Genomic DNA, 22,152 nt, shown 5'->3' with positions numbered 1-22,152 from the left:
AGATTGTCATTTAACAACTACACCTAAAGAGGGAGTGAGCAGAGACTCTTTCACTAATGAGCCGAATCGATTAGCAGATAATTGTGAATATGGCTCCTGAAAGATGACCTGATTAGAGATTGCATTGCGGCCAGGGGATTAGACGGAAATTTATCCGACATTTTACAACCAAGAGAAGATTTAACACCAACAGAAGTAGTGTCATTAGCAAGACAGGCCATGGTGAGGAAATGCAAAGGAGATCTTTCTTAAAGGAAATAGAAAGAAAACCCTGAAAAGAACAATCACAACAAACAATAAAGAAAAACAAAGAGACCAAAGCAAAGTCTATCTGAAACAAGGGATGATTTGGAGATGCCGGTATTGGACTGGGGTGGACAAAGTTAAAAATCTCACAACACCAGGTTATAGTCCAGCAGGTTTAATTTAGTGTGCTTCCAATTAAACCTGTTGGACTATAACCTGGTGTTGTGTGATTTTTAACTTTGAAACAAGGGAGAGAGAGATTAAAAAGGAAAACTCTCCCCCTCAGTAGGAAACACCAACAGCAGTAATGAATACACTGACTGTGTGGTCCAGACAGTTCAGAGTTCGGTCTCCCTCCTTAACACAAAATGGAGAGTCTTTCACACACTGATCCAGCTCCCTCAGAGGCAGCCCTCAGAGTGAACAGAACCCCTGACAGTCCTGTTTATTTTTTTCTTTCGTTTTCTTACCCCACACTACCGCCTAACTGCTGGAGTGCTTATTTTTCCCCAACACAAGGAAAGGAATCATGGTATTCGAACAGATGAAAGACTCAACAAACAATCAAGGTATTTTTCAATGTAGAATTTCAGTTACATCACACTGTAAACTTTTGCTATAAATTCTGTCCTCCAAAACCACCTGATGAAGGAGCAGCACTCCGAAAGCTAGTGCTTCCAATTAAAGCTGTTGGACTATAACCTGGTGTTGTGTGATTTTTAACTTTGTACACCCCAGTCCAACACCGGCATCTCCAAATCATGACAAGGAAAGGAGATTTTATTTGAGGTAGCAGGGAGTGAGCCAATTAAGGCAGAATGATTTCTGGTGCACAGACATTAAAGCTGTACTTGGGTTGAGAGTGGGAAAGGTGGTGGCATTGTGGAGATTGTTCTGACAACATTAAGGTTCCGGAACATTTGAAAGCTGTTTGCCCCAGTAAGGATGGACAAACTCAAAAACACAAAGGAAAATAACCCAGCAGCACAAGTAACATTCATGAGACTGAAGAACCTGGAGGGAATGAAATGTCATTCTTTGGAGAAATGAAAGAATCCCGGGGAAATTGTTAGACAATTGAAATTAAAGTGAGTGAGGGTAAACCAAGCTTCAAGTTAGACAGTGGAATCGGTCTCTTCTGACTGGAACAAGACTTCCTTCAGCTGTTTGACTCCAGGGAACAGGAGATTTTGTTTAAAGAAATGTTGACTGTGATCTTGGAGTTTAAAGGATGAGAAACCACAGAGAGCCTTTCATATGATTGAAAAATCCACAGGATCATGAGATATAGGAGCTGAATTAGGCCATTCAGCCCATCAAGTCTGCTGCACCATTTGATCATGGCTCACAAGTTTCTCAAACCCATTGTCCTGCCTTCTCCCCATAACCCTTGATCCAGCACAGATTCCCAGCCTCATCGTGGACTCCCAGCTTCAGTGTGGACTCCCGGCCCTGAGATTCTCAATTTGAAACCTGGCGTGGTCGGGAGGTGAGGCCTGGGGTCATCTGGAGGTGAGGCCTGGGGTCATCTGAAGGTGAGGCCTGGGGTCATCAGGAGGTGAGCATATGTGGCCTGGAGGTGAGACCCTGAGTTGTATGGAGGTGAGGCCTGCTGTAGTCTGGAGATGACACCCCATGTGGACTCGTGTTCGGTCTTCTCTGCTTGGGAGGACTGTAATTCTGAGCATTTCATTTCTTTATTTTTTGAATTTATTCCCTTTTGTATCTAAGATGGTTTGAAGGTCTGAAATGCAGGACTGTTTATTTCTTTACTTTTCTAATTTATTCCTAACAATCTGAAACCTAGCTACCTTTGTGCCTAAGATAGTACTGTAAGCAGTGACTTTGTAAACGTTTCACTGTACTCACATGAGTACATGGGACAATAAAGCTCATTCTAATTCTAATCCCCTTACTATCAAGACCCTATCTATCTCTGTCTTAAAGACACTCAATGACTTGGCCTGCACAGCCCTCTGCAGCAATAAGTTCCATAGATTCCCCACCCTCTGGCTGAAGAAATTCCTCCTCATCTCAATTCTAAAGGGTCATGCCTTCACTCTGAGGCTGTGCCCTCAGGAGTTCATTACTCAACCGAAAAGCTTCAAATTTTTTTAGTCAGGTTAACAAATTGGATAGTCAGGAGAAGGAAAGATGGATTCAGAGCAGAATTCTCAGGTCTGTTCAGTCGCTCAGCAAATTGAAGAAGTACTCATCCCATCAGACGGACATCAGGTGCCATTCCTGCGTGATACTCACTCAAAGGAAAACTTCACACACGCTTTTAAGAAAAGGGTGGAGCACAACATTGAAGCAATGCTACATCAGGGAGTGATCTCAGGAGGGACAAAGCCAATGGCCCAATATGAGTTAGCGTTGGCTTCACCCACTAAAGGAAACAGTGAAAATGGAAATCCACCCTCTGCCATATCTGGTCAAGAGTCTGGTGAAGCTAGCAAAAAACACAATTGTTACTTGACATTAATTTTGGCAACTGCCTGTCAACAAAGAATTAAAGTTACTGTCAATGCTCATCACACTGGGTGATATTGTCCACCTTTCGACATGGTATCAGCTCCAGGAATGTTTCAAAGGACATTAGAGAAGGACTGGAAGGGGTTATCTGTCATTTGGATGAATTGCTAATTCATGGTCAAACCAAGTCCTGAACATGGTGAAGACTCCGAACCTTTGAAACCCTTCCAAGAAGCAGGACATAGAACAAACTGTGAGTTCTTACAACATATCGTGAAATCTTGTGACATTGAGTGTACACATCAGACAGCAGGCTGCTCCATCAAACAGTCATGCAAGATTTCCCATCACCCCATCGTGTCTTGGAATTGCAGAGGTTCATGGGAATGTTCAGCCAAAAGTTGGGAAATCCTCTGCCAAATCTGGCATCAGTGAACAAACTTCTGTGATGATTGTTCTCACAGCACCAAGTTACATGATGTTCCCATGGAAATCAACAAATGCCTTTTGAGAGAATCAAGACTATGTTTCCTAGAAAGACTACCTCATGGCGACCTGCAATTACCAACAGATACTGCATCAGTTGCACTGTGACATACTCTTTCAAATCCAACTCAAGATAAAAAATGTAGCCCAGTCTGCTGTACATCCAGAAACTTGGAGTAGCACGGTGGCTCAGTGGTTAGCACTGCTGCCTCACAGTACCAGGGACCCGGGTTTGATTCCAGCCTCAGGTGACAGTGCAAACTCCACATAGACATTCTCCCCATGTCTGTGTGGGTTGCCTCCCACAATCCAAAGATGTGCAGGTTAGGGTGGATTGGCTGTGTTAAACTGCCCATAGTGTTAGGTGCATTAGTCAGGGGGTAAACATAGGGTAGGAAGGTGGGTTACTCTTCGGATCGTCAGCATGGACTTGTTGGGCCAAATAGCCTGTTCCCACACTTTAGGGAATCTAATCTAAAAATAAAACTTGCATGACACAGAGCAAAAGTTTTCTGCAGTCAGGAAAAAGCACTCGCACCAGCGTGGGCAAACAAAAAAAAGTTAGATTATGGATTAGGGTCAAAGATTGCAATGGAACTAGACCATAAACCATTGGTAATATTCTTAACTGAAAATGTGTTGCTGGAAAAGCGCAGCAGGTCAGGCAGCATCCAAAGAGCAGGAGAATTGACGTTTCCGGCATAAGCCCTTCTTCAGGAATGATTCCTGAAGAAGGGCTCATGCCCGAAACATCGATTCTCCTATTCCTTGGATGCTGCCTGACCTGCTGCGCTTTTCCAGCAACACATTTTCAGCTCTGATCTCCAGCATCTGCAGTCCTCACTTTCTCCTCTAATATTCTTAACTGCCAAGGACTGACACAGATGCCGTAATGAGTATAATGTTTTGTATTGAACCTGATGAAGTATGATGCTCCAACAGTATATGATCGAAAAAAAAGTCAAACAGCAGCAGACAGATTAGTACCTGATCATTCAACAGGAATGTGTGACAGATCCAGGAATTTTATTGAGGAATTGGAGCTTATAGTTTGGTGAAACATGCAGAATATTGTAAAGAATGTGTTGAGTCAGGACGTTGTACAGAGGATATGGAGTGTGTCTTTGATGAAGCAAATGTCTTGAGGCACTTAAAAGCATTATCAGTAAACATTTCTCTTTTTACAGCTCGGTATCAAATGCATCAGGACACATGATCAAAAGCTTAGTAAAAATCAAAGCTTAGCAGCTTCCAAAGCAGAGAGAGGTGAAGAGACTTTCGGTCTGAATTCCAGAATGTTGGGGCTTAGCAGCCATTAATGGTGAAGTAATTAAAATTAGTTTTTTAAAAATTCATTCATGGGATGAGGGCAGAGCTAGCCAGGCAGCATTTATTGCTTACACCTACTGGTTAAGGGTCATCCACACTGCTGTGGGTCTGGAGTCACATGTAGGCCAGACCAGGTAAGGATGGCAGTGTCCTTCCCTAAAGGACATTAGTGTAACAGATGGATTTTTCCGACAATCAATAATGGATTCCTGGTCATCATTAGACTCTTAATTCCAGATATTTATTGAATTCAAATTCCACCATCTGGGATTCAAACCCAACTCCCCAGAACATTCCCCGGGTCTGTGGATTAACAGTCCAGCAATAATACCACTCGCCCATTGCCTTCCCCCTTGAGATGCCACAATTTGGCACAGTGGTTAGCACTGCTGCCTCACAGCGCCAGAGACCTGGGTTCAATTCCCGCCTCAGGCAACTGACTGTGTGGAGTTTGCACATTCTCCCTGTGTCTGCGTGGGTTTCCTCTGGGTGCTCCGGTTTCCTCCCACAGTCACAAAGATGTGCAGGTCAGGTGAATTGGCCATAGTGTTAGGTAAGGGGAAGGGGTAGGGGTAGGGGTGGGTTGCGCTTCGGTGGGGCGGTGTGGACTTGTTGGGCCGAAGGGCCTGTTTCCACACTGTAAGTAATCTAATCTAATCTAATTCATGATGCACAGAGAGTTTGAAGTTGTGCAAGGCTGTAGGAAGTTGGCAAAATATGAGGCCATGGTGGAATTTAAAAACTTTTATTATAATAATTCGTCAATTTGCAAGCTAATTTAAGTTGCTACGATAGTGGTTAAAAATAGACATTAATATTCAACTTGCAACATCTGGTTGTTATTTCTTGGTCTAAAATGCTTTTAGAAAATGGATACAGTATCACCTGACCACAGAGTGAGGTCAGTACAGGAAACCAATGTGAAACAAACAAAATGATCTAAACTGAAATTACCATTTTAGTCAGAATCATTGAAAACAGACAATTGAGTCAGGCATCAAAATGCAATATTTTAGTTAACATTTATAAGACCACAAGACATAGGAGCAGAAGTGAGACCATTCAGCCATTGAGTCTGTTCTGCCATTCAATCATGGCTGATAAGTTTCTCAACCCCATTCTTCCACTTTCTTCCTGTAACCTTTGATCCCCTTGATACTCAAGAACCTATCTATCTCAGTCTTAAGTATACTCAGTGACCTGGCCTGTACGGCCTTCTGTGGCAAGGAATTTCATAGATTCCCCACTCTCTGGCTGAAGAAGTTTCTCCTTATCTCCATTCTAAAAGGTCTTCCCTTTGCTCTAAGGCTATGGCCTCAGGTTCTAGTCTCTCTTACCACTGGAAACATCTTCCCAACATCCACTCTCTCCAGGCCATTTAGTATTCAATTAGATCACCCATCATCCTTCTAAACTCCATTGAATATAGACCCAGATTCCTTAAATATTCCTCATATATTAGGCTGTTCATTCCCCGGACCATTCTCGTGCGTCTCCTCTAAACACGCTCCTGGGCCAGTACATCCTTGCTGAGATATGGATCCCAATACTGCACACAATACTCCAAATGTGGCCTGACCAGAGCCTTATATGTTAATGTTATATTTTGGGAGATGAATGGCTTACATGCAGAGTTGCCTAGCTTTGAAAGGCATTGAGGCCAGACTCAGGAATGCACATTGAACCATGTTTCAAGAAATCCCTTGGTGGTAGCAACAAAGAGAAGGAATAGTGGATTCATAACAACAGGTCCTGGAAGGTTCTGTCTTTGTGTTTTTTTCTTTATCATTCTCCTTGCATTGACTCCAGTTTTGCTAGGACCTCTTAATGTCACATGTGGTAAAATGCAACCGTGATGTCAAGGGCAGTCACCTCACCATTTGACGTCCTGTCACCTTTCAACTTACTTTAAAATGTCAGTGCTAGTGTGAGGATGTGTGAACTGTATTTGTAAATGCATTGAATATATGAATGACTCCACTTACAACTTCTAAACGGCATTTTCTTGGCTTCTTTTCTAGCTGGCAGCATTGGAGAGACAGATCTTTGATTTCCTGGGTTACCAGTGGGCTCCCATTTTGGCGAACTTCCTTCATATAATCGTGGTCATTTTGGGCCTGTTTGGGACAATTCAGTACAGGCCGCGCTACATTGTGGTGGTAAGTTACTAACGTGCACATTCCAAAACAAAATATCAGATTGATTTTCTAGTAAACAGTGCAACTATGAAGAGAGCAATGACGTCAAAATGGTTGTTTGTATTTTGTTCATAAATGATGGAGCACCTCTACTCTGTTATGTCCCTAAACACTTCACAGGCTGGATATTACTTAACCCACCTGGGGGCAAATCTTTGGTTAGAGGTTGTGGGTGGACACATAAAATGGATCACATGGCTAACCAAACTCTCCTCATCCAACTTTGAGCTTCCTCCAATAACACACTTGGCTTGGGGGGGTGCTGAACTCAGCTGTCTGCTCTCATATTAACTTAATTAACTAAGGGCAGTTACGCTTGTTAGCAGGAATATTCTTAGCCTGAATATAATGCTGTCCACACTATCTTACCTGGATAGATAGGTTCTTGAGTATCAATGGGATCAAAGGTTACCTGATCTACATGAAAATAGGCAAGAAGGAACTTGCTACCTGACTGTAGAGCCCAGCACCAAACCTCCACCAGTTCCCTCATCCAACTCCCCCACCCAAAGCCTGTAGGCTTTGGAGGCCACACTGTTGAGTGCATTTGAGAGAGATAGGTTCTTCATTACTCAGGGGACTAGAATTAGCATTAGGCTTGTTATCACATGTACTTTCATGAGTGCAGTGAAAGGTTTACAAAGTAGCTGCATATGGCACCATCTTAGGTACAAAAGGTACCAAAATTGTTGGGAGCTTCCAAGGACTGGGCTTTCCCCAGAGTCAGGGACAGAAATCTCACCGTGGAAAAGGCCTGCAAAGATCAGAAAAATCAAAGAACTGTGGATGCTGGAAATCTGAAACAAAGTCAGAAATTGCTGGAGAAACTCAGCAGGTCTGGCAGCATCTGTGGAGAGAGAAAACAGAATAAATGTTTTGAATCCAGTGACCCCTTTTGGAACGGGTCAGAAATTCATTTCTGATGAAGGGTCACTGGACCTGAAATGTTAACTCTTCTCTCCACAGATGCTGACAGATTTGCTGAGTTTCTCCAGCAAGGATCAGGTCAACTTCCAGCTGATATCCTTACCGACGGGGTGAGCAATCTCCCCCAGCCTGAGTACCTCACAACCTGAGACCCAGCATACACAGTACAGCCAGGCCTATCTCAGCTTGACATTTTGGTGTGGGATTTGTCCATGGTCACTCAGTGGATTTTCTTTTGTCTTCGACGTGAAGCAGACGGTCTGTATCTGTCTCTGCACTGCCCTACTGTGATCAGTAATCTGAGGAGTTGCAGATATGAACCATAGCCCTCCAATGACATGGTAAATGGGTTTCTGTGCCAACACAATGAAATGCCCCACTCTTGACAATTACAACTCAAATCAGGATATGCAAGAAAATATGTGCCATGAATTGCCAGTGACTGGTTAATGAAGGTAAAAGTCAAATGAAATTGTTTAATGTAATTCTTTTTTTATTCTGGAACCAACAGAAGGCTTAGCTATTGGCCCAAGTTGTAAAGCACAGTATATATAAGTCATGGTTAGAGTGCTTCACTCCCCTATTAACTCATTTCTTGAGACCATACGACACTGGAGCAGAGTAGCTCATTTATCTCATCAAGTCTACTCTGTCATTCAGTGAGATCATGGCTGATCTGGCAATCTTCACCTGCACGTTCCAGCCTTCTCCTCATAACCCTCGATTCCCTTACTGGCTAAAAAAATCTGTCTATCTGAGCCTTGAATATACTTGATGACCCATCCTCGACAGCCTCTAAAGAATTCCACATGTTCACTCCTCTCTGAGAGAGGAAATTTAATCTTATCTCTGTCCTATCTGCACGACCCCTTGCTCTGAGATGCTGTCCTCTGGTCCTAGTCTCTTCCACGAGGGGAATCAATTTCTCCACATCTCCCCTGTCAAGTCCCCCAAGAATCTGGTATTTTCAATGAGGTCTCCTCTTATTCCTCTGATCTCCAGTGAGTACAGGCCCAACCTATCCAACCTCTGCTCAGAAGAAAATATCTCTTCTGCCAAAGTGCAAAACTTCACATTTTCCCACGTTACATTCTATCCGCCAAGATTTTGCCCACCAACCTAGCCTGTCTGTAATCCTCTCTAGACTCTTTGTGTCATCCTCACCACTTGCCTTCTCGCCATTTTTTTTTAGCCATCTACAAACTTGTTGTTAGATTCAGATTTAATTTCAGTGTCACATGTACTCAAGTACAGAAGTACAATGGAAAGTGTATAATATTACCACAAATGCTGCCAGCTTAGGTACAAATGTACCTAGGTACAAAAACTTAGATACAAAGTGGTAAAATAAATAGTTTTTTAAAAGGTTAAATACCTTCATGGAATAAGTAGAAAAATAAAGAAATAAAATAATAGTTAAAATTAAAGTCATCCAAATCATCCCATGTGGCAAATAATTCAGTCTCAGCACTCTATTGTGACACTTCACTGGTTACACACTGTCATCCTGAAAATACCCCACTTATCCCAACTCAGTCATCTACTAGTTAGTCAACCCTCTGTTCATGCTAACGCAATGGGCTCCTACCTCATTAAAATAGCCTGACGTGTGGTACCTTTTCAAACGCCCTTTGAAAGTTCACAAGGATACATCCACTGTGTCTCTTCAAATATCCTGTTTACCAAATCAGAGAAATCTCATTAATTTGTCAGGCATGATTTCCATTTCATGAAGCCCTGCTCACTGTTTGATTATACTATGTATTTTTAAATGTTCTGCTATTACATCCTTTATAATAAAGTCGGAAGTCACATGACACCAGATTATAATTCAACGAGGTTACTTGAAATCACTGAAGACGCTACCAGACCTGCTGAGTTTCTCTGAGCAATTCTGTTTTTATTATTGCATATATACTCAATCAGCCTTTGCCTCACTCAATGGATTCTCGCCTATCATTGACTGTAATCCCTTATTGACCATGTGGTGTAGAAAAACCTTTCTTATATGGAGCTGCTCTGAGTCACTTCTGAACCACAGTTATCAACACCACATTTCATTCAGGGGGATTTCAGGTGCTTGGATGTTTTGAACTGGGCTGTTTTAACTTGCTTTCAGACTATTGAGCATCACGTTGAGCGGTGCAATGGCAGTGTCCCTACCTCTCAGCCAGGTGACCCCAGTTCAAGACCCACCCCCAGTATGTAATAACATCCCAGAACAGGCTAATTAGGGGTAAAACTTATTCTGGAGTGAGGCTGATCAGTGAGGAATATTGTGAGAACCTATGCCCATTATCCTTGTAAAGCTGACAGTGAATCGTATAGACGATGAAGAAGTTTGGAAGGCTACTTCTAACTAAACCAAGACAGTGGGTCAGTTTTAAACTAACAGCAGACCAGTACATCAGCTTTCTACTAATAAAAGACCAGCATTACACTGATGCTGAAAGGTCCTTTTTCATATGGTGACAGGAAATAGCTTTCTCCATGAAATTAATTACAGATGAATTATTGTATAGCCTTGAATGAACAAAAAAGGAAAATTACCATAGTTTCTTTAAAGACTGCTAAACATCTCAAAGTAGGCTGCAGGCAGCTTTGTAATGTAGGAAAAGCAGTTCGTGATTTATGTATAATAAATTGCCACAACAACAATGTAAAAATGACCAGATAATCTGTTTTTTCTGTGTCCTATGACTGATATATATTGGCCTGGGATAACTCACTTGCTGCTCTTTGAATTAGTGGCATGGGATCTTTAACATCCACCTGGCCGAGCAATTTGGGCTTTGGGTTAAAATTAACACCACCTAGAGTACAGCACCCCTTTGCCAGTGCATCAGAGTGTTCACCTCGATTCTTATGTCAAAGCCTTGGGGCAGAACTGGGCCTTCATTTTAGATTAAACTCAAAAAACTGGAGATGCTGGAAACCTGTAACAAATTCAGAAAGTGCTGGAGAAACACAACAGCATCAGTAGAGAGAAAACAGAGTTAATGTTCTGAGTCCAGTAACCTTTTGTCAGAACTGAAACCTTCTATTATAGATACCAATGTATCTACAAATTCAGCCAAAGCTAATGGCTTAAGTTGTTGAGGCAATATGATGATTTTTGCTTGATTGAGTTTGAATATGCTAACTTTCTTGCCTGTATTCTTGTCTTGCAACTTCACTCACATTAAACTGGTCAGTAACACATCAACTTGTAGTTGATTCCAGCTGATATTACCACTGTGTAAGTAAGATACATCTAGCTTGATAGATCACATTTTTTGATAACCACATGCGGACTCACTACCCAATTTAGGATGATGGGTTTAAAACCCTGTTAAATATGTGAAGGTGAGGGCACTTTCAGACAGAGGTGGCCTCTCTCCAAGTTCTTCGGTAACCATGACATGAAAGTGCCAGTGTTGGACTTGGGTGGACAAAGTCAGAAGTCACATGTCACCAGGTTATAGTCCAACAGGTTTAGATGAGATTATAAGCTTTTGGAGCGCTGCACCTTTGTCACCAAACAGCACTCCAAAATCTTTTGATTTCAAATAAACCTGTTGGACTATAACCTGGTGATGTGTGATTTCTGATTTTGTCCAAGTTCTTAGACTTTAAAATAAAAAGTACATTGCAGCCATTATGGAAACTCTGGTTGGGCCCTATTAGCATATCCTGTGGCTACCGCTGCTCTGAAAGAAGCAGTGAGGAATTCTGGGCCTGTCTGCAGCATTAAAGCCCTGGGATTTTCTTGGGAGACCAGCTGCATGGACAGGTCCCTCCCTCCTCCTTCATTTTGTCTTCGGTGAATACACAGAATGGAGCATCATCATCGACAGTGTTGACAACAGCATAAATTTATAACAGGATGTTGATAGACTAGGTAAATGGGCAAAGCTGGGGCAGATGGATTTTTAATAGAAGGAAGTGTGAGGTCATCCATTTCAAACCAAAATAGAATAGATGAGGGTATTTTTCAGAAGGCACACAGTTAAATGCAGTGAATGTCCAATGAGATTTGAGGATTCAGTGCATTGCTCGTTAAAATATTACAAGCAGGTGCAGAAAATAGTCAGAAAGGCTAATGGAATGCTGGCCTTCATATATAAAGGGCTAGAAAATAAGGATGCAGACATTATGCTGCAGTTATACAAAACCCCAGTTAGAACATCAAACATAGAACAGTATAACACAGTACAGGCCATTTGGCCCTTGATGTTGTGCTGACCTTTTATCCTACTTTAAGATCTGACTAACTTACATACCCTTCATTGTACTATCTTCCATGTGCCTATCCAAGAGTCACTGAAATGTCCCTAATGTCTCTGACTCTATTACCACCGTTGGCAGTGCATTCCAGCACCCATCATTCTGTGTAAAGAACCTACCTCTGACATCTCTCCTAAACCTTTCTTTAATCACCTTAAAATTATGCTCCACGTGATAGCCATTTCTGCCCTGGGGAAATGTCTCTGGCTATCCACACTATCTATTCCTCTCATCACCTTTAAAGTAAAAATCACACAACACCAGGTTATAGTCCAACAGGTTTATTTGAAATCAGAAGCTTTCAGAGTGCTGTCAGGTGATGAAAGGATAATGCTCCAAAAGCTTGTAATCTCAAATGAACCTGTTGGACTATAACCTGGTGTGTGACTTTTAACTTTGTCCACCCAAGTCCAACAGCGGCTCCTCCAAATCATCCCATCATCTTGTACACCTCTATCAAGTCACCTCTTACCCTTCTTCACTCCAATGAGAAAAGCTAAAGCTCCCTCAACCTTTCCTCCTAAGACATGTCCTACAGTCCAGGCAGCATCCTGGTAAATCTCCTCTGCACTCTCTCTAAAGTTTCCACATCCTTCCTGTAATGAGGCAACCAGAACAGAACACAATGTTCCAAGAGTGGTCTAACCAGGGCTTGATAGAGCTGCAGTATAACTTTGCAGCTCTTAAACTCAAACCCTCTGTTAACGAAAGCCACCACACCATACACCTTATTAACAGCTTTATCAACTTGAGTGGCAACTTTGAGGGATCTATGGACATGGATCCCAATATCCCTCTGTTTCTTCACACCGCCAAAAATCCTACCTTTAACCCTGTAATCTGCATTCAAATTCGGCCTTCCAAACTGAATCACTTCACACTTTTCCAGGTTGAACTCCATCTGCCACTTCTCAGCCCAGTTCTACATCCTGTCAATGCCCCGTAGCAACCTCCAACAGCCCTCCACATTATCAACAACTCCACCAACTTCATGTCATCGGCGAACGTACTAACCTACCCTTCCACTTTCTCATCCAAGTTATTTATAAAACTCACAAAGAGCAGAGGTTCCAGAATAGATTGCTGCGGAACACCACTGGGTTATCGAGCTCCAGGCTGAATGCTTTCCTCTAACCTCTGTCTTCTATGGGCCAGCCAATTCTCTATCCAGACAGCCAAATTTCCCTGTATCCCATACATCTTTACTTTCTGAATGAGCCTACTATAAGGAACCTTATCAAATGCCTTGCTAAAATCCATTTATACCACATACACTACTCTATCTTCAATGTGTTTTGTCACATCCTCAAAGAAGTCAGTAAGGTTTGTGAGGTATGACCTGACCCTCACAAAGCCATGCTGACTATCTCCAATCAAACTATGGTTTTCCAAGTAATCATAAATCCTGTCTCTCAGAATCCTTTCCAATAATTTGCCAACTACCGACGTAACACTGACTGGTCTGTAATTCCCAGGATTATCCCAACCCCTTTCTTGGACAAGGGCATAATATTTGCCACCCTCTAATCATCTGGCACTACTCCAGTGGACAGTGAGGACACAAAGATCATTGCCAAAGGCTCAGTAATCTCTTCCCTTGCTTCCTGTAGTAATATAGTGTATGCCCCTTCTGGCCCAGGGGACTTATCTATCCTCATGTTGTTCAAACAATCCAGCACATCCTCCTTCTTAATATCAACCTGTTCACACATATCAGCCTGTTTCACACTGTCCTCACAAACAATAAGGTCCCTCATATCAGTGACCCCACTCGGAGTACTGAAAACAGATCTGGGCACCACACCTTAGGAAGGATGGGTTGACCCTGGAGGGAGTTCAATGCAGATTTACAAGGATGATAAAGAAAAAGAACAAAGAACAAAGAAAATTTACAGCCCAGGGACAGGCCCTTCAGCCCTCCAAGCCTGAGCCGATCCAAATGTACTGTCTAAATCTGCTGCCCAATTCCTAAGCATCTGTATCCCTCTGCTCCCCACCTTCTCATGCATCTGTCCAGACGCATCTTAAGTGAATCTACCGTGCCTGCCTCTACTACCTCTGCTGGCAACGCGTTCCAGGCACCTACCACCCTCTGTGTAAAATATTTGCCACATATATCCCCCTTAAACGTTTCACCTCACAACTTGAAAGTGTGACCTCTTGTTATTGAATCCTTCATGCTGGGAAAAAGCTTGTCTCTATCTACGCTGTCTACACCCTTCATGATTTTATAGACCTCAATCAGGTCCCCCCTCAATCTCCTTTTTTCTAATGAAAACAAACCTAACCTACTCAACCTGTCTTCATAGCTAGCACCTTCAACACCAGGCAACATCCTCGTAAACCTTCTTTGCACCCTCTCCAAAGCATCCACATCCTTTTGGTAATGTGGCGACCAGAACTGTACACAGTATTCTAAATGCGGCCGAACCAATGTCTTGTACAATTTTAACATGACCTCCCAGCTCTTATACTCAATACCCTGTCCAATGAAGGCAAGTATACCATATGCCTTCTTGACCACTTTATCCACCTATGCAGCAACCTTCAGGGTACAATGGACTTTATAAAGCTCTGGTTAGGCCCCATTTGGAGTACTGTGTCCAGTTTTGGTCCCCACACCTCAGGAAGGACATACTGGCACTGGAACGTGTCCAGCGGAGATTCACACGGATGATCCCTGGAATGACAGGTCTAGCATATGAGGAACGGCTGAGGATACTGGGATTGTATTCGTTGGAGTTTAGAAGATTAAGGGGAGATCTAATAGAGACGTACAAAATAATACATGGCTTTGAAAAGGTGGATGCTAGAAAATTGTTTCTGTTAGGCGAGGAGACTAGGACCCGTGGACACAGCCTTAGAATTAGAGGGGGTCATTTCAGAACAGAAATGCGGAGACATTTCTTCAGCCAGAGAGTGGTGGGCCTGTGGAATTCATTGCCACAGAGTGCAGTGGAAGCCGGGACGCTAAATGTCTTCAAGGCCGAGATTGATAGGTTCTTGTTGTCTAGAGGGATTAAGGGCTACGGGGAGAATGCGGGCAAGTGGAGCTGAAATGCGCATCAGCCATGATTGAATGGCGGAGTGGACTCGATGGGCCGAATGGCCTTACTTCCACTCCTATGTCTTATGGTCTTATGGTCTTATGGACCTGAACTCCCAGATCTCTCTGCTCATCAACTTTTCCCAAGACTCTTCTGTTTACAGTATAATTCGCTCTTGAATTAGACTTCCCAAAACGCATCACCTCACATTTGCCTGGATTGAACTCCATCTGCCAGTTCTCCGCCCAACTCTCCAGTCTATCTATATTCTCCTGTATTCTTTGACAGTCCCTTATGCTTTCTGCTATTCCACCAATCTTCATGTCATTTGCAAACCTGCTGATCATACCAACAGTGCCCTCTTCCAGATCATTTATGTATGTCACAAACAACATTGGCCCCAACACTGACCTCTGTGGAACACCACTGGTCACCTTTCTCCATTTCAAGAAACTCCCTTCAACTACTACTCTCTGCCTCCTGCTGCTCAACCAGTTCTTTATCCACCTCGCTAGAACACCCTGCACACCATGTGACTTCATTTTCTCCATTAGTTTACCATGGGGAACCTTATCAAACACCTTACTAAAGTCCATGTATATGACATCAACAGCCCTTCCTTCATCTATCAACTTGGTCACTTCCTCAAAGAACTCTACTAAGTTGGTAAGGCACGATCTCCCCTGCACAAAACCATGTTGCCTATCACTGATAAACCCATTCATTTCCAAATATAAATAGATTTTATCCCTCAGTACCTTCTCCAGCAACTTTCCCACCACTGACGTCAGACTCATTAGTCTGTAGTTACCCGGAATATCCCTACTACCCTTCTTGTACAGGGGGACAACATGAGCAACCCTCCAGATCTTTGCCACCTCATCTGTGTTTAAGGTTGCTACAAAGATATCTGTGAGGGCCCCAGCTATTTCTTGTCTCGCCTCCCTCAGGAACCTGGGACAGATCCCATCCGGTCCTGGGGTTTTTTCCACCGTAATAACCTCTAGCCTACCCAACACAAGTTCCTACTTATGTCAACATGATCCAGACTAATCAAACTTCTATCTCTAATCTCTTCATCATGTCCCTCTCCTCAGTGAACACTGATGCAAAGTAATTATTCAGAATCTCACCCATTTTCTCAGGTTCGACACACAGCCTTCCTTCATTATCCTTTAGTGGACCAATCCTTTCTCTAGTTACCCACTTGCTTCTTATATAAGAATAAAAAACTTTGGGATTCTCCTTAATTCTGCTCATTAAAGCTATTTCATGACCCCTTTTAGCCCACTTGATTCCTCATTAAAGACTGGTCCTACTCTCCCGATATTCCTCCAGGGCCCGTTCTGTTCTTAGTTGCCTGGACCTTATGTACGCTTCCCTTTTCCTCTTGCCCAGTCATACGATTTCTCCTGTCATCCACGGTTCACGAATCTTGCCCTTCCTATCCTTTGCCTTCAACGGGACATGCCTATCCTGCACTATCTCTAACCTATCTTTAAAAGCCTCCCACATATCAAATAGCTGTGTCCAATCCACATTTCCCAGTTCCTGCCTAATTTTGATATAATTGGCCTTGCCTAGTTTAGTAATCTTCCCTTAGGATCACTCTCATCTTTGTCTACCAGTATTCTAAAACTTACCGAATTGTGGTCACTGTTCCCAAAGAAATCCCCCACCGCAGCCTCTACCACCTGGCCTGGCTCATTCCCCAACACCAGGTCCAATATGGCCCCTTCCCTCGTTGGACTATTGACATACTGCTCTAGAAAACTCTCCTGGGCGCTTCTTACAAATTCAACCCCATCCAGACCTCTGACGCTCAGTGTATCCCAGTTAACGTTGGGAAAATTAAAATCTCCCATCACCACCACCCTGTTGCCTCTACATCTTTCCATAATCTGTTAACCTATTTGCTCTTCTACCTCACGCTCACTGTTGGGAGGCCTGTAATACAGCCCCAACAATGTAACTGCATCCTTCTTATTTCTCAGCTCCACCCATAATGCTTCATTACTCAAGCCCTCCACAGTGTGCTCCTTTAGCACAGCCGTGATATCATCCCTGACCAGCAATGCAACTCCACCCCCCCTTTTACTTCCCTCCCTGTCCTGTCTGAAGCATATATCTCCTGGAACATTTAGTTGCCAACCATGCCCTTCCTTCAACCAAGTCTCAGTGATTGCAATAATAACATACTCCCAGGCACCAATCTAAGCCCTATGTTCATCTGCCTTACACACTATACTCCTTGTATTAAAGTGTATGCACTTCAGGCCATCGGTTCTTTAGCCTTCATCTGCTCTCTGCCTACTCTTCCCCTTACTAATGCTAACTTTATGTTTCTTACAGTCTCCAGTTTCCACCTTGCTGTCTACTTGTCTTCTTCTCTGGTTCCCAGCCCCCTGATACATTAATTTAAAACTTCCTCAACAGCAGTAGCAAAAACTCCTCCAAGGACATTAATTCTTGGGTGATGATGGTTCCGTGATTCCTGGACTTTAGGGGTTAGGGTATGAGGAGACATTACCCTAGTTTCTCTTGAATTTCGAAGGTTAAGGGGTGATCTAATCCAGGGCTTCCGGATATTAACAGGGAAAGACAGGGTAGATAAAGATAAACTATTTCCACTGGTTTAAGATTCTAGATCCAAGGGCATAGTCTGTGAATTAGGGCCACACCGTTCAGGAGAGATGCTAGAAAGCACTTCTATACACAGAGAGTATTGGAGGATTGGAACTCACTTGGCAGTCAATTCTAAATGAATAGTTAAATTTAAATCCAATATAGACAATTTTTTATTAAGCAAAGTTATGAAGGGATTATGGGCCCAAGGCAGGCTTATGGAGCTAGGCCACAGATCAGCCATGATCTTACTGAATAACAGAGCAGGTTCAAAGGGCTGAATCGCCTCCTGCTGTTCCTGTGTTCCTAAGTAACCCATTGATTGATTAACTCAGCTACTGCATACATGCAGGAGAATAGCCCCAGCACCTTCCTATTCTGTGCCAGGGAAATGGCCTGGGACTGGGATGCAGCCTGGAAACCTGCATGATGGTGATGCTCTTGTAATCAGCTGATCCTGATCCTAGCAAAATCCAGCCTCCCATTTCAGTCAATGACCTTTCACCACCTTACAGCAGGGTTACATTCAGGAGCACACATTTTTTTTCTATTCCCCTTCACACACCCCACCCCCCAGTGCACAAAAAAACAAATTCTGACCAATCCTGGATATTGGGCACCAGCTCTTGTCACCATGACAACAGTGCTATGAGGAAGTAGGTACTCCCACACTGGGATTAATGAGGGCAGTGGGACAAAGAAACATAGCACTGTGGAGAGGGATTGGGGGGAGGATAGGGAGGCAGGCGTCTGGTCAATATTCTGGAGACTCTGGGTGTCAAGTTCAGATTGGGAGAAACGAATGGATTTATTAATTATTTTTCTATATTAATGATGTACAGGTGATAGGCCTTACCTGAGGAATCCCTAAATCAGAACAAACTCTAACTCTGACGATTGGGTTAGGAGGTGCACATTTTTAATTAAATATAAAAGTTTGTACAAATTGTCCCTATTTCTATCCTACACATGCTCACTTTCTGGAATAGGACATGGCTGCAGGGAATTTTTGTCTTATGTTGGATTTTGGAAACTCAACAAAAATAATCAAACAAATTAGCTACAATTTTAGTAACCATTATGGAAATGGGAAATAGCAAGTATAATTGTTCATGCATGATTATCAGTTGAGGTTCTCACTGTTTAAATCATGTTTTCTGTTTAATTCATTTATGGGATGAGGGCAGCGTTGGCTAGGCCAGCATTTATTGCCCATCCCTAATTGCCCAGGGGGCAGTTAACAATCAATCACCTTGTTGTGGATTTGGAGTCACATGTCGGCCAGACCAGGCCTTCCCTAAGGAGCATTAATGAAGCAGATGGGCTTTTACTTGATTTAAGGTCATCATTAAACTCTTAATTCCAGATTTTTATTAAACTCAAATTCCACCAGCTACCATGGCAGGATTCAAACCCATGTCCCCAGAACATTCCCTGGGTCTCTAGATTAATAGTCCAGCAATAATGCCACTAGTCTGTCACCTCCCCTGGCCAGTGCCAAATGAATTGGATATGTGAACACATGACAGAGCCTACCAAAGAGCAAAGACGTAATAATGTTACTGTTGTTGCTTCCAAAACCAAAACTACTCTGTGAGTTGAATGTTCTTCAGTTGGATTGTGATGAATGGCTTTGTCTTCAATTCAAGTTCCTGGATGAGATCTGTAAAATAACTATTAAATATCTCTATGGAGCATGATCAGAATTTGTTGATTTTTGCAATACAGATGGCTATTCTGAGGAAGAATATAAAATCTTGAAAATGTTAATCAGTGAATGAGATGTGTCTAGGTTTTTTAACGGTACTCCTTTCATAATTACCAATGAGAGCTTTCGCTGGAACGGAAGAATTTCTGTTTTCAAATATGAAATTTTTAAATTGTGTTTTTGTTTCACTTATGTTAATCTGGTGTATCTGTCTGACCATTGGATTATTCGTTAAGGAACCAGATTTATTGAGGTCAAATTGTGCACAACCTTAGTTTGAGTTTTTGAAGAGGTAATAGGAAGTGTTGATGAAGATGATATGGTGTGCATGGACTTCCAAACAACTTTTGACAAAAGTGACATGTAGGCTTTCGAGGAATGTTGAGTAAAAGAAATGGTTGCAATATAGATATGGAGTTGGTTATTTTGGATGGGAGGAAAGTGTACAGAGATCTGTAGGAAATGGCACTAGATCTATTGCTTTTCTTGAATTTTTTATTAATGACCTAAATTTGAGTAAAAGGGACAATTTAAAAATTTGAAGATGGCGCGAAACTAGGAAACATTATGACATTTGAGGACGATAATGATTGACCTCGAGACCAGAGATGAAATTGGTAAGTATGATATTGAAATGTAATGGCGAGAAGTGTGTATTTTGGGAGGAAGAACGAGGAGAGGCAACATACAATAAATTGTGCAATTCTAGAGGAGGTTCAGGAACAGAGACCATGGCACAAATCATTGAAGTTGGTAGGATTAATTGAGAAAGTCACGTAAAAGGTTTTGGGAACCTGCTATTGTAATCCATATCGTCATTATATTACAAACAGAGGAAAAGTAAACTTTGCTAATTGAACCTCAGCTTGTGTATTTTGTTCAGTGGCATGCACCATGTTTAAGGAAGAAGGTAAAGATGTTAGAGGCAATGCTGAAAATTTGAGAATGGTTACTGTGAAGATAACCTTCAGTTATGTGGATAGATTTGATCAAGTTGATGCTATTCTCTTTGAAAAAGAGAAGGTTGAGAGCTTTGATCAGCAGAACTCTAAATCATGATGGACCTTGTCACAAAGCTGGTCCTTTTCTCAAAGTTGGTGCGTCCTTGATTCTTTTTTTCCCAGAGGGCTCCTAAAGCAGCCCAGGCTTCAAAATGGCTGAGTTGGAGCAGAGATGATTGGTTTATTGGGGCCCTTTTTGTTTACCCCGTAACAGATGGTAACTCAGGCCAAAGGCTCTCATGTTTTAGAAATAATTTTTGTCATGAAAAAGGAGTGGCTAGTCCTGGCAGCTTTTTTGGTTTAGATCAGTAGTTGTGTGTGAAATAGGCTGCTGACTTGTTTCTCTCCTTGAACTGTAAAGCTTTGTTTGATTTTACTTTTTGTGTGAAGGGATGTGTGTATTGGGATTGTTGCAAATGTTTTCGGAACAGCATTATTAAGTCATGTTTGGATAGGATAAGTTATGCGGTATTCGGAGGCTTACTGAAGATATTACCTAGTATGGTGACAAAATGTCTGAAAACGAACCTTGCAGCTCAGCAAGCAAATCTATATCCAGGTATTCTGTTTTGTGGTCTGTTTCATTCTGTAACTTTGTGAATAAATCTTGTTTGTTTAAAGTGTGTCAGTCGACCCAGCTAATTTACACCGGGAATTTCCACTATACACCCAGGTAAACAAATAGCAAAGTTACAGTCTGGGCTACCTGCTTAAAAATGTTTTGAGGGGTCTGGCCTAGTCCATAACAACCTGAGCAGACAAACAATTCCCATTGGCAGAAGGGTTGAGATTCTGATGTTAATACAAGGAGTAAATAGGTTAAGCAGATGAGTTTGAAGCCTGGATAAGGACATGGAATTATGATCTTGTAGCCATGAAAGAAACTTGATTGAGAGAAGGGCAGGACTGGTTGTTCAAAGTATCATGCCTGAAACTTCTAAAGTGAGGACTGTCTAAGGGGTGGGGCATTACTGATGTCATAGCTGTGACATGGCGGGGGTGGGGGGTGCTCATCCAATGAGGCCAGAAAGGTGCAGTCACTATGTTGGGGTTTATATTGTATACCTTCCAAGAGCCATTGGGAGACAGAAGAACAGATATGCAGGCACATCATTGAATGATGTAAAAATCATGTTGTAGTGAGTAATTTTAACTTCCCCAACATTGATTGGGGCTCCATTAGTGGGGCTTAGTGTCAGGGGCTTAGTTGGGTCAGAACAAGGACAGACTGGAACTTTTTTTACCCCTAAGGCATAGGAGGTTGAGGGATGACCAGTTAGATGTTTATAAAATCACGAGGAGCATAGATGAAATGAATAGCAAAGACCTTTACATGAGGATAGGGGAATTAAAAACTAGAGAGTATATTTTTAAGATGTGGCAAAAGATTTAAATGGGACCTGAAGGTAACATTTTCATAGTGTGGGGCATATATGGAATGAACTGCCAGAGGAAGTAGTTGATGCAGACACAGTTACAACATTTCCAATACATTTGGGACAGGCACATGGACAGGAAAAGTTTAGAGAGGTATGGGCCAAACCCCGCAGACATATGGGGCTGGTTTAGTTTAGGAAAACCTAGTGGGCATGCACACGTTGGACCAAAGGGTCTGTGTGACACTATAACTGCATCCAGGAGGGTATCTTGAAACAATATGTCGATAGCTCAACTAGGAAAGGAGCTATATCAGACCCCATTACTTGGGGATGAGCCTGGCCAGATGATCAAAAGTTTCAGTATGGGAGCATTTTGAGAATAGGGATCCTAATTCCGTAAGTTTTAAGATAGTTATGGATAAGGATAGGCTGGTCCTCAGGTGAAAGTACTAAATTGGGGATAAG

At 42.4% G+C, this 22,152-nt stretch overlaps 1 protein-coding gene across 5 annotated transcripts in view; it reads left to right on the top strand.

Moving 5' to 3' along the window:
- The window catches only part of LOC140477509 (sodium/potassium-transporting ATPase subunit beta-1-interacting protein 3-like), a 451,646-nt gene that overhangs the window by 229,103 nt on the left and 200,391 nt on the right, over positions 1-22,152 (top strand). For all 5 annotated transcript variants that reach the window (XM_072571555.1, XM_072571551.1, XM_072571552.1 and 2 more), the window contains one exon: positions 6,558-6,695. In XM_072571555.1, the coding sequence (XP_072427656.1) occupies positions 6,558-6,695 (138 nt within the window). The remainder of the gene's footprint in view (positions 1-6,557; positions 6,696-22,152) is intronic.

The sequence above is a fragment of the Chiloscyllium punctatum genome, chromosome 5 (genome assembly GCF_047496795.1).
Source record: "Chiloscyllium punctatum isolate Juve2018m chromosome 5, sChiPun1.3, whole genome shotgun sequence".
Taxonomy (NCBI): domain Eukaryota; kingdom Metazoa; phylum Chordata; class Chondrichthyes; order Orectolobiformes; family Hemiscylliidae; genus Chiloscyllium; species Chiloscyllium punctatum.
The sequence above is the reverse complement of the archived record's forward strand: the minus strand, read 5'-3'. Positions and strand labels throughout refer to the sequence as shown.